Here is a 16,069-nt window from a genome sequence, read left to right as displayed (position 1 = left end):
GCCATTTGATTAATTGTTCATCATTCTTATGGCTTAGGGGTAGAAGCTGTTAAGCAGCCTTCCGGACCTAGACTTGCTGCTCCGGTACCGCTTGACGTGCGGTAGCAGAGAGAACAGTCTATGACTTGGGTGAATGGAGTCTTTGACCATTTTTGGGGGCCTGGATGGCAGGAAGCTTTGCCCCAGTGATGTACTGGGCTGTACGCACTACCATCTGTAGCACCTTGCGGTCGATGCCGAGCAGTTGCCATATCAGGTGGTGATGCAACCGGTCAGGATGCTCTCGATGGTGCTTTTGAGGATTTCGGGATCCATACCAAATCTTTTCAAGGGGAAAAATGTGTTGTCATGCCCTCTTCACGACTGTCTTGGTGTGTTTGGACCATGATATTTTGTTGATGATGTGGACACCAAGGAACCTGAAACTCTTAGCCGCTCCACTACAGCCCGTAGATGTTATTCGACAATGAGCATGTTTAATTTGGTCAACAAAAAATGTCATTGCTAATTTGCTACCTGAAGCTTATTAGTTGGAATAGACGTTTTGTAATGGTTCGGTTTTTATTCATTCAAAATGGTTCGGTTTTTATGAATGCACTGATATGTGGATCACGTGGCTTTTTGGCAACTCTGAAAAATATGACTTTTTATCTGAGTTGTGCCTGTTGTTCACAGGCGTATCTGCCCTCATTGGCTAGAATGATCCCACCTGATCCCGCCCCCACCCTCCTGCTCTCCATCTTTGAGGACATGTATTTTCATTGTTAAGAGTGGTCACTCGACTATCTTGTCAGTATAATTGAACATATTTGGTGTTACTAACCATTGAAAAATTATGATCTATGACTAGAAATAATTAAAGTGGAACCAAACAGATTAATACAAATAATTTATTTCAGATGTGGGAACTCTTTAGGCAGTTTATAAGTAATACTAATACAGTTTTAATTCGGAATTAGTCAACCCAATTAGGGTTTAAATGCGGAAGACACATTTCAGTTGAATCCATGCAGTTGTACAACTGACTAGGGTATTTCCTTTTCCATTTCTCTTAATAATGCATCCTTCCTCTGTCATTCGTCCTTACCTTCAGAGAATATCGTGATCAAGGAGGTAAGGAAGGATGCAAGTTTAGAGTATTGGGGCAAAAACGGAAGACCCATAACTAAACCGAAAGTCCCACCCAGTGGTAGGAGTGTAATATCACTATTTGTAAGCTGTTTCAGGAAGTAACACCAACTCGTCTGAATATTTGTGTCTTTTTGGCCCTCCCCAGAATGATCTTCGGAATTCCCCCAAACTTCTGCAGCGACCATGCCCATGTATCTACCTCTTCTGTGTAGAACACCTGATTTCAAACTACGAGATATTTTTCATTTCACAAATGTTCAGATTTTTTTGCAAGTAACTTTTTCAAATTGACTGAACTGAACTACAGTAACTCGCTGAGATGTCGGATTCATCTGACCGGTCTTTAAACTTAAATTTTCTGAAAGAACCTGTCTTGAGGAAACTGTGTGAGGCTCTGGATAAAACCAACAGTAAAGGATGGCGTAAACTCGGGGAGATGGTCGGCAATGACCGGCGTTTTAGGGTGAGGTAAGCCTAATTAAGCAGTCGAACAGCCCGTCTGACGGTCGCGCGGAGATCCTTAGAGGGCGTAGTTCCACCTGATGCCGTATTACCTAACGACCTAAAAGGAATAATAGCGCCATCTTGTGGTTGGTTGGGCAAGTCTGAAGGGTTATTCTTTAAACATGTTAGTTTACTTGTTTGATTTTACAGTATAAATGTTATCCCTATCGTCAACATACTGTTATAACACAATAATACATGTTATCAGTATTTCTGTGCATTTTACATTTCCTACGAGTGAACTAACTTGTGAGCTATGTGCCTCCCCTGCTGTTCATATATTTTTTTCTTATTAGATAGTGTCATAGACAGTGTGTGCATTACTGTGTGCATAAATTCTGCCTTTTCCTCCACTGTGCAGTTCAGATGAGATGGAGATGTGCTCTCTGAAGGTGTTGGAGCTGGAGGGCAGCCCCAGCCGCGTGCTGCTCAGGCTCATGGGAGACAGAGGGTGCACACTGGGCCATCTGGTAGACTTACTACAAACCATGGGCCATACAGAGGCCCTACAGTGTGTCAAACCACCAGGTATACAGAGCATCTTTAGAAGATGTGTTCGCTGACTATTATCTGGTTGGTACTTGGAGGGAAGGCTCAGGATTATAAATGGTTTTGGCGACAAGCTAATCTCGACTCTTGATTTTGGTCCCTGTATGTAAATGTATTGATTATTTATTGTACATATATTTGAATCATTATTGAGAATTTCTTTCCATAATGGTTGTGTTTAGGTATCCAGATCCTCATTCAGCCCCAATCTGTGGCTATAATAGTGGGACACAACCTGCGACTCAGCTGTTATGCTGTGGGGAAGGCTGGTGTTCAATTCCAGTGGTTCAAAACCAAGGAAGAGGTGGGTAGCCTACTAGGGTGTGTTTTGAAGGTAGACCGTACTGTTTATGCATTGGTTGTAAACATGTCATTAAACATGTTTTCAGATAATCATATTGCTGATATCTTGACCAGATAACATTGTGACAGCTGTGGCTTAATAATGATATATATATATATATATATTTCACCTTTATTTAACCAGGTAGGCTCGTTGAGAACAAGTTCTCATTTACAACTGCGACCTGGCCAAGATAAAGCAAAGCAGTGTAACACAAACAACACAGAGTTACAGATGGAATAAACAAACATACAGTCAATAATACAATAGAAAAAGTCTATATACAATGTGTGCAAATGAGATAGGATAAGGGAGGTAAGGCAATAAATAGGCCATAGTGGCGAAATAATTAAAATTTAGCAATTAAACACCGGAGTGATAGATGAGCAGAAGATGAGTGTGCAAGTAGAGATGTATATTTCATGTATTATGAATTGATTTGACACATTGTGACTTCTCCAGGTACACAACAGTTCTTCTCCAGACCTGGTGATTAGCCCAGTCCAACTGACAGACGCAGGCTTCTACATCTGCAGGGTTAATTGTGGAGACTCCTTTGAGTTCAGCCAGTGGGCTCAGGTGGATGTCCTGAATGTTGCAACACCTTATGGTGAGACACTATCTTTTACCTCCCAATCAGTTCATGGACAACATTGTTATTATGTCTTTCTTTTGCCTGGGATTTTTGGAATTTGATTTCTATCCGGTTCCATTTTAATAAGGCTAACATTTTCTACACGTTGTCGGTTCCTCCTTTCTGTGAAAGACAGACAAAACAGGGGTGAGTTTCCTGAACGCTTTGTAGCACTAATGTTATCTTTTATCCCTCCAAAGCTTTCGCTAAACTCGCCCCCAGAGCGACTGCACATTGAATAAACCTTATGTTTTCCATGCAGGGTTGGGGTCACACTCATTGGAGGGCAGGCTGAAGGTGGTGATCCAGCCCCAGGGCCAGAGACTGCTGGTGGGGGAATCTTTGCAGCTGGAGTGTGGGGCGGTAGGGAGGCCTATCCCCCGCTACCAGTGGCACAGGAACGGGGCGCCCCTTCACTTTCCAGAGGCCTCCAAGAGGAGACTCACGGTAAGGAGGTCAGAGGAGGATGCTAACATCCTTGAGCGCTTATGTAGAAAGTTCCACATTTATACTGTTTAAGTGGCACTGTTACATATTTTGTAGTTACAGTACAGTAACTCTACAATACCGTTGAATGTTGTACAAGTCAGATGAAAACCGTGAGAGTTAGTTTGATTTTTTTTCAAATAGCTTGATATTGTTCGTTAATTGAAACAGATTCCGTATCTGCTGCTGGAACATAATGGAAAGTATCGTTGTGAGATTTGTATTAACAACGAAAGGACGTGGACGAATGAAGTAGACATTCTAGTGGGTATGTCACTATCCTTTATTTTACAGTACTATAATGATGATATTGATCCTAGCCTCAACAAAAGGTCTGTTTATCAGTATACAATATGAGCAAAAACGACTCGCATTGAATTTGGTGACAGTTCTTGATGATTACTTACTCTTGTTCTTGAATGAAAGGACCAAGGATATCTGTCCAGTTTTCAGGGGCAATGGAGTGTTCTGAAGGTATAGTTGAAGTGCCTGGTTTCTCTTAGTTTGGCCATCTGAGATGTACAGTATGTGCATGAATAAAACAGGGCCATGTTGGAAACAGTGGGATGGCAAAGTGAATCTGTTTTTATAGAGAAGGAGGGTTTGGTTCCAGGTGTTGCATGCATTCTTTTCATCCTTTGAATTTTTGCCCGTTCATTTGATTGATTTTATATTTTTGAGAACACAACATAATCATAACAATCCCACAGAAAGTATGAAATTGTCTGTAATTTGAAAAATGGTCTTTACAGATGCTCAAAATCGCTACATTTCAATTATATAATCATTCACAGCTTTCAGTGATTCAGCTTAGATGTCCCGTATCAATTTCCAATTAATATTTGCAAATGTTCAAGACAGGACATATTTTCAGTGGGTACTCATTTACTAATGGCTAACATTAGGCATGTTGATCCGTTTGGCTTCTGACTGAGCCCCACCTAATCGGTGACACTTTTTACTTTAATTCAGTTGAAATGAAAGCACAGGAAATATACATTCTAGTAATTGTTCTAAAATTGTTTTCCCACAGATGATGTTTTTGCCTTTGGAGCTGGTAAGTGACATGCATTGACGTATATCTGAGATGATCTATCACTGTTTATTGGACATTGTTTCCGGCACTTCTAAATATTTCTGCACATTACATGAAGCAGTTTATCTCCTGAGAATGTTTATCAATCCACCATGTGTAATATCTGTATAATACACTGCTCAAAAAAATAAAGGGAACACTTAAACAACACAATGTAACTCCAAGTCAATCACACTTCTGTGAAATCAAACTGTCCACTTAGGAAGCAACACTGATTGACAATAAATCTCACATGCTGTTGTGCAAATGGAATAGACAACAGGTGGAAATTATAGGCAATTAGCAAGACACCCCAAATAAAGGAGTGGTTCTGCAGGTGGTGACCACATACAACTTCTCAGTTCCTATGCTTCCTGGCTGATGTTTTGGTCACTTTTGAATGCTGGCGGTGCTTTCACTCTAGTGGTAGCATGAGACGGAGTCTACAACCCACACAAGTGGCTCAGGTAGTGAAGCTCATCCAGGATGGCACATCAATGCGAGCTGTGGCAAAAAGGTTTGCTGTGTCTGTCAGCGTAGTGTCCAGAGCATGGAGGCGCTACCAGGAGACAGGCCAGTACATCAGGAGACGTGGAGGAGGCCGTAGGAAGGCAACAACCCAGCAGCAGGACCACTACCTCCGCCTTTGTGCAAGGTGGAGCAGGAGGAGCACTGCCAGAGCCCTGCAAAATGACCTCCAGCAGGCCACAAATGTGCACGTGTCTGCTCAAACGGTCAGAAACAGACTCCATGAGGGTGGTATGAGGGCCCGACCTCCACAGCTGGGGGTTGTGCTTACAGCCCAACACCGTGCAGGACGTTTGGCATTTGCCAGAGAACACCAAGATTGGCAAATTCGCCACTGGCATCCTGTGCTTTTCACAGATGAAAGCAGGTTCACACTGAGCACATGTGACAGACGTGACAGAGTCTGGAGATGACGTGGAGAACGTTCTGGTGCCTGCAACATCCTCCAGCATGACCGGTGTGGCGGTGGGTCAGTCATGGTGTGGGGTGGCATTTCTTTGGGGGGGGCCGCACAGCCCTCCATGTGCTCGCCAGAGGTAGCCTGACTGCCATTAGGTAGCGAGATGAGATCCTCAGACCCCTTGTGCTGATGCGGTTGTCCCTGGGTTCCTCCTAATGCAAGACAATGCTAGACCTCATGTGGCTGGAGTGTGTCAGCAGTTCCTGCAAGAGGAAGGCATTGATGCTATGGACTGGCCCGCCCGTTCCCCAGACCTGAATCAAATTGAGCACATCTGGGACATCATGTCTCGCTCCATCCACCAACTCCACGTTGCACCACAGACTGTCCAGGAGTTGGCGGATGCTTTAGTCCAGGTCTGGGAGGAGAACCCTCAGGAGACCATCAGCCACCTCATCAGGAGCATGCCCAGGCGTTGTAGGGAGGCCACACACACTACTGAGCCTCATTTTGACTTGTTTTAAGGACATTACATCAAAGTTGGATCAGCCTGTAGTGTGATTTTTCACTTTAATTTTGAGTGACTCCAAATCCAGACCTCCATGGGTTGATACATTTGATTTCCATTGACAATTTTTGTGTGATTTTGTTGTCAGCACATTCAACTATGTAAAGAAAAAAGTATTTAAAATAATATTTCATTCATTCAAATCTAGGATGTGTTATTTTAGTGTTCCCTTTATTTTTTTGAGTAGTGTATAATGATAGCGTTGTGATTGTAGGTGCCAGTGAACTAATCCTGAACAGCAATCAAGAACCACCTTATGGTAAGCAGAACACAAAATGAATCCACCCAGTACTTGGTTACCTTTTATTACTGCTAGAATATCAAATGCCTTTTCTCCATGTTGGTCAATATGTTACATTTCTCCACAACTGATTTCAACTCGTAGTCATTGGTGGTATTTGTCTCTCATCACAGCGACAGATAAAGTGGCCCTGCTAATCGGGAACCTCTCGTACCGGAACCACCCCCAGCTCAAGGCGCCAATGGTTGATGTGTATGATCTCACCAACCTCCTGCGCCAGCTCAACTTCAAGGTAGTATCGCTGCTGGATCTCACCGAGTCAGAGATGCGCAACGCCGTGGACGAGTTTCTGCTCTTACTTCACAAGGGTGTCTATGGTACGCCATTCATTATTATGGCCTATTAGAGTATGAGAGACCGACCTAGAATAATTCGATCAGTCAAATATTAGTTTATTTGATCTGGTTTTCCAAAAATATAGTGAATCATAAAAAATTAAATACTAGTTTTAAAAAGTGAAGTCTATTTTCAGTCTTATTTCATTCACTGCTCTATTTACTGTCTCGTTTAATTCACTCCCATAAACTTTTGCTGTACTTTCTTTTTTTAGGTTTGCTGTACTATGCTGGACATGGTTATGAGAACTATGGCAACAGCTTCATGGTACCGGTGGATGCTCCAAACCCGTATCACTCAGCCAACTGCCTGTGTGTGCAGAGCATCCTCAAACTGATGCAGGAGAAGGAGACAGGCCTCAATGTGTTCCTGTTGGATATGTGCAGGAAGCGGTGGGTAAAGACTAGTATACTGTGCTAACCATGTTTGTTTTATGTTTATTTGTTTTTCATTACTATTCAATGTCCCTTCCCTGTTAGTAACATGGGATATAGACCATTTATTGTTTGTTGTAATACTGTAACTATTACATTTTTATTTTTAGAAATATTCATGATGATACAACCCCAAACATACTATTGAGGGTCACAGCTAACATTGTCTTTGGATATGCAACGTAAGTAATCAGACGATTACTCAAATATATGTCTAAACTTCTATTCGTAACATGTAACTTTGTATGAACAAATGAAGTGATATATTCCCCAATTCTGTTCCATTCTTCTATTGTGCAGCTGCCAAGATGCAGAAGCGTTTGAGCTGAGCTCTAGTGGATTCACTAACGGTGTCTTCGTCAAGTTTCTGAAGAAACGTCTTCTGGAGGATGAGAAGATCACTGTGTTGCTGGACAGAGTGGCTGAGGGTTAGGAGCAATGGACCAATTATGTATTGGTGAACTAATCATTTAGTAAATGTCACCCCATCTATAGTATTTGTGGTCATGGAGCACAAGTCAATGTAGGCATGAAATATACAGTATTGATCTAATGCAGTGCCGTGCAAAATAAGTAACAGGAGTACAGAAACACATCTATCCTATCCTAACCTGTATACTTCCATGCATCGATTATCATGGCAATAATACTTTGCCTAACACATTTCTTCTGTGAGAGCCTGAGGTAATGTTGTTATGGTGTTGCTTGTGTTATCCAGACATGGGCCAGTTCGATGCCACTAAGGGGAAGCAGGCTCTGGAGATCCGCAGCAGCCTATCAGAGAGGAGGGCTCTGACTGACCCTGTACTGCCTGGTGACAGCTCTGACATGGCCCTGGCTCACAACCGTCAGTGGGCCAAGGCTCACGGTAAGGACACGATCAACCAATGAAAGTAAATGCAGTACATTTCAATTTGAATTGTTTAGCTGAAGCAATCAACATACTTATTGTGGACATAATGTTGTGTTTTCATTCTAGAACTGCCTGAGAGTATGTCTCTGGACTTTGACTGTGGGGCTCAGATCAAGCTGGGCTTCGCTGCAGAGTTCTCCAACGTGCTGGTCATTTACACCCACATCGTGAAGAAACCAGAGGACATGTTCTTCTGCCAGGCTCACGTCACCAACTTCTCCCCGGTGAGACGCTACAGTCTTTCATCTTGTTCAATTATGCCAACTTGTTCCTTCCTAAAAGCTCCTGTCACCAGTTTCTCACAATTTGTTCCCTGTCCCCTAACCCTTGTGTCCACAGATCTGAACAGGTGTAGCTAATCCATCCAAGCTTTTCCGATCAATGAACACCAAAGGGATAGGGAAAGGAATTTAAAATCAATATGTCACTGATGTCATAATGGTTTTCCTCAGCTCTGTTCAATACCAATGAGAGCGATTTGTCTTTCTTGGGGTTTACTGAAATAACATTAGGAGCATAGTAAAGAGTCTGTCTGCTGAAGATGCTGAGGCTCCAGCACCTGCCTGAAAACTTTGCATATGCAGGTCGTCTTGTCCTAAAAACATTTCCTTTGTTCTGTCCAGGACCTTGACATTGATCCCAAAGAGATGAACAGGGAGACACCAGAGGAGACTGGCATCTACCTGCTCTCCAGCAGTCTTCCCCAGCACTGCCTGTACACACGCCTCAGCTCTCTACAGAAGCTCAGGGTAAGTGTACAAAGGATAATCACCACTTTCCACATTCTCACATTACTACGACATTATTATATTGTCTTTGCCCTTTTAGTTTGATATCTTCAAAAAAGTTTTAATCAACCTTCCTGTTCATATGTGTGCTCTGTGTCCCCTCTGTAGGAGTAGCTGGTGTCATGTTAGAGCAGAGCTTACCTTGGACAAAACGGTTTTGATCTCCGTTGGAGCTCTAGTATAAACATATTAGGTTAATAAAATGTTCTTCTACTCCTTGTCTTCTCCTCTGTAGGACCAGCTGGGGTTTACAGTTTGTCTACAGGGCTCTTTCAAGGCCATGGATGAGCTGGTGGACTGGACCACTGACGTCAACATCGGCAAGCCTCTGATCGCCAGACTAGACCTGTACCGCACCATGAGGAGGAACAGCTGCCTGCAGACCTGCCCCATGCCCCACAGCCCCTGCCATAGCCCCAGAGCCGAGCACCTCCACCACCACCCCCAAGGCCTTCTCTCCCCACACTGCTCCAGCCCTTACCTGGATGTGTGCGAGCCTTTACAGGGAGCTGTGGGAGGCTCAGGTTGTGTGAGCTCCACTCTGTATGACAACTGCTTCTCTCGCTATGGCTGTACTAGTAGTGACTCCCCTGGCAGAGCCAGCATTCCCATAGAGACCACGGATGACATAAACGAGCTGCAGACAGTCTTCATTAATAGCCTGCAGTTTCACCACCAGTGATGAGGCCCTCTCTAGGGCATTGGTTGCCTGGTGCCAGATCTGTTTCTGCTGTTTTGCTTTCTCCTTTGGCCATCAGATCTGGGATCAGGCTATGGTGGATTTTTGTAGGTCTACTCTGTAAATCCTAGTTTATTCCATGGCAAACTCTTTGATACAGTTGCCTGGCTTTAGTGGAGATTACATGTATTTAGTACTTTAGACTAGATTTTTAAATTGAAATAACTGTCAGAGTTGTATAGCTGTATTTAAAAGGTTACATATCCAGCCTGCTGAGAAAAGGTTGTTTATTGTGATTCTTTTTCCGTTTGTTAGATAATGATGATATAATGTGAACTATTAAGCTTTGCTGAAACGATCTTAACCAGCCTCTTTCATATTCTATAGATGATCTTTTAGAGCAGTTACTAAATGTAATAAAGATGTAATAACTTTATCCACAGGGAGGCGTTGTCTCACTATATAAACAAGAGTTCTGGACATGGATTGTTTTTCATGGGCTTCTTATGATTCATCTCTATTTATTACAAACGAAAATGCCAAATCCAGTTATATACACTGTTTTACAAAGGCCCAAAATTCAGAGGGATGTCTTTTTTAACACGAAGCAATTCAGTGCATTTATAACCATGATACCATTGTTTTTTTCTCTCCTCCCAATTGTACTTTCTTGCAAAGAAAACATGAGGTTTGCTGTATATAAAAAGAACAGAACCCCTTTTTTAATTACAACAACTAAAATACTCTTACTCCCTCTCAGCCCTGTGATGTTTTTCCCGACCTCTTCCCCACAGCTTTCTGAGAAAGACAGATTAAGAGTCATCTCTTCAACCCTCTATTGACAGATTAGCCAACCTAAGACTGGTTCAATTTAGACTGTGTAGAAGGTCTACTATACGTGTTTCGGATCAATCCAAGTCCACAGTCTAGATTAGAATACTGGAAAGCTGGAATATTTCAGGGAAGTCCAACCTTGGAAGTTATATCCTTGGTCAAACTTGGTGCTTAGGAACTAATCAACTGAACCAATGTTTTCTCTCATCACATGACACAGCACTTCTCCTCTGCTTTAGATTTCATCTCAACCATAGTTGCCGACGCTTTCTCCTTGATCTGGTCCATGTCCATGTTCTGTAGGTTCTGTATCTGGCCCAGGATAGAATCCTTCTCTTCCTCCTCTGTGGCGTCCTCGTCCACCATTTTGAGTAGTTCTTCTGGCACGTCGATGTCGTCTCCTGCCGACTCCATCAGGTTTGCATCCTGTTCACTCTAAACACAGCAAGAAAGACAGGTCAGACTGGCTGAGTAGGAGTGTATTATACCCACGTACTGTCTCAATATCATCATGTCTAAATTCTATAGTTTTTCTTCCTGGACTATGTTTTAGCATACAGTAGGTCCTGTCTTTACTGAGGGAATTTATGTCCAACAGCTAACACTTCAAACAACAGCTTAATTTTGCATCACATGTGACCCTCTATGACCCTGCAAGAGAGGGAGACTCCCTGCATAGCCTGTGAGACAGATGGCATACAGACACACGCACAAACACAGGGCATGTTGGGTCTTGGGCTCAAATGTGAGATATCTGCGATCAGTCTTTTTTTTATGCCTTAATCTTGTGACTGTATTTAGGCAGTCACAGCCTCTGCATCATGTTACTAATTTATGATAGTGTTCTCATTTACAGAGAAAATACGTAAGATTATCACCTTATGTTATTCATAGAAAAGGGAAAATTTATATACTAAACAAAAATATAAAGGCAAGTGTTTGTCCCATGTTTCATGAGCTGAAATAAAAGATCCCAGAAATGTTCCATATACACAAAAAGCTTTATTCTGCCAAATTTTGTGCACAAATTTGTTTACATCCCACAACACAAGGCCACAAATGTCTCAGGTTTTGAGGGAGCGTGCAATTGGCATGCAGACTGCAGGAACTTCCACCAGAGCTATTGTCAGAGAATTGAATGTTAATTTCTTTACCATAAGCCACCTCCAACGTCATTTTAGAGATTGCCTCACAAACGCAGATCACGTGTTACTAAGCCAGCCCAGGACCTCGACATCCGGCTTCTTCACCTGCAGGATCGTCTGAGACCAGCCACCTGGACAGCTGATGAAACTGTGGGTTTGCCCAACCGAAGAAATTCTGCACAAACTGTCAGAAAGCATCTCAGGGACGCTCATCTGCATGCTCGGTGTTCTCACCAGGGTCTTGGCCTGACTGCAGTTCGGAGTGCGGTAACTGACTTCAGTGGGCAAACTCACATTCGATGGCCACTGGCACGCTGTAGAAGTGTGCTCTTCATGGTTGAATCCCGGTTGAATCCCGGTTCAACTGAAGTACCCCATGGTGGTGGTGAGGTTATGGTATGGGCAGGCATAAACTACGGACAACGAACACAATTGCATTTTATTGATGGCAATTTGAATGCACAGAGATACTGTGACGAGATCCTGGGGCCCATTGTTGTGCCATTCATCCACCGCTATCATCTCATGTTTCAGCATGATAATCCACGACCCCATGTCGCAAGGATCTGTACAAAATTCTTGGAGGTTGAAACTGTCCCAGTTCTTCCACAGCCTGCATACTCACCAGACATGTCACCCATTGAGCATGTTTGGGATGCTCTGGATTGACGTGTGCGACAGCTTGTTCCAGTTCCCACCAATATCCAGCAACTTTGCACAGCCATTGAAGAGGTGTGGGACAACATTACACAGGCCACAATCAACAGCCTGATCAACTCTATGCGAAGGAGATGTGTTGCGCTGCATGAGGCAAATGGTGGTCACACCAGATACTGACTGGTTTGCTGATCCTTTTAAAGGTATCTGGGACCAACAGATGCATATCTGTATTTCCAGTCATGTGAAATCCATAAATTAGGGCCTAATTTATTTATTTTTATATAAACTGTAACTCAGTAAAATCTTTGAAATTGTTGCATGTTAAGTTTTATAATTTTGTTCAGTATAGTTTTTTATTATTGAGGGCATTTGTAGCTAAATAATTTCTCATCTTGTTCCATATGGCATGAGAATGAGATGAGACTGTCTTACCTTTGGTAGTCTGTATTTGTCTCTTAAGCACGTTCTCAATGTAGCCCTCTCAGCCTTCTTTACCAAGAACTCTGAATCTCTCTCCATCCTGTTTTCAGACAAGATCAGAAACCATGTTATCAAAACTATAAAAACGTTTTAATATATCGTTGAATAGAATATCCAAAGTGGTTAAAATTAATTGTATTTTCACTGTGTGATACTGGTTGTGTAAAGGTTAGCATTATATTTTCAGAGATAAAAATGTGTTTCTCGGCATTTGTGTAATCATAATTCCTAATGGCGTTGCCATTTTCATATCAGTCAATCACACGTTACTGGTGTCAGTTCTAAATCAAATACAATATGAAGACTCAGTTTCTAGGGCCGCAGAGTAATAGTTTTGTTTGTGTTGATCTCCAGATTATGACAGCATTTGTCAATCCCACCAATTTTAGCAATTGGAGACAGAAAGTAATTCAGAAATAATCTGGATGTGATGTAATCTAGGACTGCATGGTGCTAGTCTGCTTTCAGTTTGACTCGTGATATATAATATGTGGTAAAACATTCTTCACAAAAATGTTAAAATATTTTTATTTTACCTTTATCAGTGTAATACTCTTGAAGGTACATTTACAGGTGTTTTTCTCATTTCCATTGTATCTCCCTTGGCTTTTATACTTTTATACTTCACATATGGTCTAATTCAAACATTCGCTATTTAAACAAAAGTATGTGAACACCCCTTCAAATTTGTGGATTCGGCTATTTCAGCCACACTGGTTGCTGACAGGTGTATAAAATCGAGCACATAGCCATGCAATCTCCATAGATATTGGCAGTAGAATGGCCTTTCTGAAGAGCTCAGTGACTTTCAATGTGGCACCGTCATAGGATGCCACCTTTCCAACTAGTCAGTTGGTCAAATTTCTGCCCTGCTAGAGCTGCTTTGGTCAACTGTAAGTGCTGTTATTGTGAAGTGGAAATGTGTATAGGAGCAACAATGGCTCAGCCGCAAAGTGGTAGGCCACACAAGCTCACAGAACGGGACTGCCGAGTGCTGAAGCATGTAACGTAAAAATCGTCTGTCCTCTGTAGCAACACTCACTACCGAGTTCCAAACTGCCTCTGGAAGCAACGTCAGCACAATAACTGTTTGTCGGGAGCTTCATGAAAAGGGTTTCCATGGCAGAGCAGACTCACACAAGCCTAAGATCAGCAGTGGAAACACGTTCTCTGGAGTGATGAATCATGCTTCACCATCTGGCAGTCCGACAGACGAATCTGGGTTTGGCGGATGCCAGGAGAACACTACCTGCCTGAATGCACAGTGCCAACTGTAAAGTTTGGTGGAGGAGGAAAAATGGTCTGGGGCAGTTTTTCGTGGCTTGGGCTAGGCCCCTTAGTTCTAGTGAAGGGAAATCTTACCGCTACATCATGCAACGATCATGCTGTGCTTCCAACTTTGTGACAACAGTTTGGGGAAGGCCCTTTTCTGTTTCAGAATGACAATGCCCCTATGCACAAAGCGAGGTCAATACAGAAATGGTTTGTAATCAGTGTGGAAGAACTTGACTGGCCTGCACAGAGCCCTGACCTTTGGGATGAATTGGAACGCAGACTGCGAGCCAGGCCTATTCGCCCAACATCAGTGCCCGACCTCACTAATGCTCTTGTGGCTGAATGTAAGCAAGTCCCCTCAGCAATGTTACAACATCTATTGGTAAGCCTTCCCAGAAGAGTGGAGGCTGTTATGACAGCAAATTAGGGACCAACTCAATATTAATGCCATGATTTTCCCACATACTTTTGATCTCTAATTTTTCACAAAAGGGAAAGTTTAAAACTAAAAGCTCTGCTCTTGCTTGCTATTGAATAAAATCTGGCTATTTTAATCATTCCAAGGAGGTTGGGGTCAGATTCAGGAGAATAATTTGTCAACGTATTTTCCATTTAATTTCAATTGCATTTGGCTGAATTGAAATGGAATGGACCCCAACCCTAAGGCATTCCTTTCTAGGGTTGCAAAGCTACCGGTAATTTACCCAAGTTACCAGAATATTCAGTAATTTAGGTAATTAACAGAAAATTTATGGCATCTCTAGTATTGACTTACTTTTCCTCCACCAGCTGTTTCTGGTACTCCTCTGCCTCCTCTCTAGACATCCCCTCGGTGGCCATGGAGACAATGTTTCCTCTGGTAGTCCACTGTAGGAGAGAGCTGGACTGGACAGTGCTCTACTACTGTAGCTCTTCACCAAACTGCTCCACTACTTACCATCAGATTCAACTGTGTGAATATCCTACAAGGGGATTTGCAGGCAACACTTTTGTTTTTTCTGTCCTCAAGTTTTGGTCACTGAGTCCCAGCCTTCGACTGAGGGATGGCGTTGTGAAGGGCACGACTGATCCATGATGGGCCGGCTTGACTACATAATCCCTTATAATCAGAGTCATTTCTGCCAACGCCATGATCTGGATGAATCCTTTTGGGGACAGATTATTTAAATTAAAACATTTAATAAAAGTAAAGTTCACAGGGACTGCTTTTGAGATGGGTAACATTGTGGTGTAGACTGGCATAGTGGTATATTCCACTACAGACAGGGCAGAGCACTACTCACTAGGCCTAATCCATGTCATGTTGCTTGTGTGAGTTTGACCTTAATCCCCTTATATCACCAACCATATCCTGAGTCCCAATAGATGTCCCAGACTGAGAGTGCAATCTGTATGCTATACCACTGAGTAAATCACAAAGTCTGCACTCAGTTAATGAAACTATACTGTCTTGTCCAAAGTAAACCACTTGAAACATATACATTTCATTAGGACATCAAAATTGTGAATACAGAAGTAATTTCAAACGTTGCCAATATTAACACAGGCGATGTTCACGCTATAAATGGGATCTTGCACGTATCATTTTGGGAAGTAATGGACACAGACTTTGAACAATGATCTCCAAGATGACAGGCATACCATGTGACCTATAGCTGTCCTACATCACATCTGACATGACTTGTGTATCTATTTACCTCCCCTCCCACCCCAAGTCATTTTTCAACCAAATGTTTGTAGTATAGGGTTTGTCATATGATACTCACTGTACTGTACTTTGTTTGCAACTTCCATTACAGGGTTGCTGTTGCACAATGGTACAGGACTGTCTGTTCCCTGGGTCTGTGTCTGTATGAATAATAAAGGAACACCAGTAGGCAGAGGAGGCAGTACGATGATGCTGAGGGGAAGAACAAGGAGGGGAGGGAAGGGGGCCCATAGACTGCGAGAGTAGCAGGAAGCTGGTGAGAGAGAGTAGTAGGAAGCTGATGAGAGAGAGAGTAACA

The 16,069-nt window shown here is 42.7% G+C and overlaps 2 protein-coding genes across 4 annotated transcripts; one reads left to right on the top strand and one right to left on the bottom strand.

Annotated features, from left to right (window-relative positions):
- Positions 1-106: 106 nt before the first annotated feature.
- On the top strand, positions 107-10,155 carry malt1 (MALT paracaspase 1). 3 transcript variants are annotated; one of them, XM_036979575.1, is made up of 17 exons: positions 107-129; positions 1,997-2,163; positions 2,367-2,488; positions 2,990-3,137; positions 3,424-3,608; positions 3,819-3,915; positions 4,074-4,121; positions 4,681-4,704; positions 6,433-6,477; positions 6,633-6,836; positions 7,070-7,247; positions 7,400-7,471; positions 7,590-7,717; positions 8,008-8,157; positions 8,269-8,426; positions 8,826-8,951; positions 9,226-10,155. In XM_036979575.1, the coding sequence occupies exons 2-17, from the start codon at positions 2,007-2,009 to the stop codon at positions 9,670-9,672; spliced, it is 2,289 nt and encodes a 762-aa protein (XP_036835470.1). In that variant the 5' UTR covers positions 107-129; positions 1,997-2,006; the 3' UTR covers positions 9,673-10,155. The 3 variants fall into 3 exon arrangements, with proteins under 3 accessions (XP_036835470.1, XP_021461224.1, XP_021461225.1); XM_021605549.2 differs by lacking the exon at positions 107-129 and adding an exon at positions 1,191-1,599; XM_021605550.2 differs by lacking the exons at positions 107-129; positions 4,074-4,121 and adding an exon at positions 1,192-1,599.
- Positions 10,156-10,528: 373 nt separating this feature from the next.
- Positions 10,529-15,081, bottom strand: LOC110525442 (complexin-4-like). The gene is made up of 3 exons (XM_021605551.2): positions 14,839-15,081; positions 12,741-12,828; positions 10,529-10,938 (listed from the first exon to the last, which is right to left on the bottom strand). Exons 1-3 carry the CDS (start codon positions 14,901-14,903, stop codon positions 10,711-10,713), a joined length of 381 nt encoding a protein of 126 aa, XP_021461226.1. The 5' UTR covers positions 14,904-15,081; the 3' UTR covers positions 10,529-10,710.
- Between the last annotated feature and the right edge of the window lie 988 nt (positions 15,082-16,069).

Source organism: Oncorhynchus mykiss, chromosome 6 (assembly GCF_013265735.2).
Source record: "Oncorhynchus mykiss isolate Arlee chromosome 6, USDA_OmykA_1.1, whole genome shotgun sequence".
In the NCBI taxonomy this organism is placed as follows: Eukaryota; Metazoa; Chordata; class Actinopteri; order Salmoniformes; family Salmonidae; genus Oncorhynchus; species Oncorhynchus mykiss.
The sequence above is the reverse complement of the archived record's forward strand: the minus strand, read 5'-3'. Positions and strand labels throughout refer to the sequence as shown.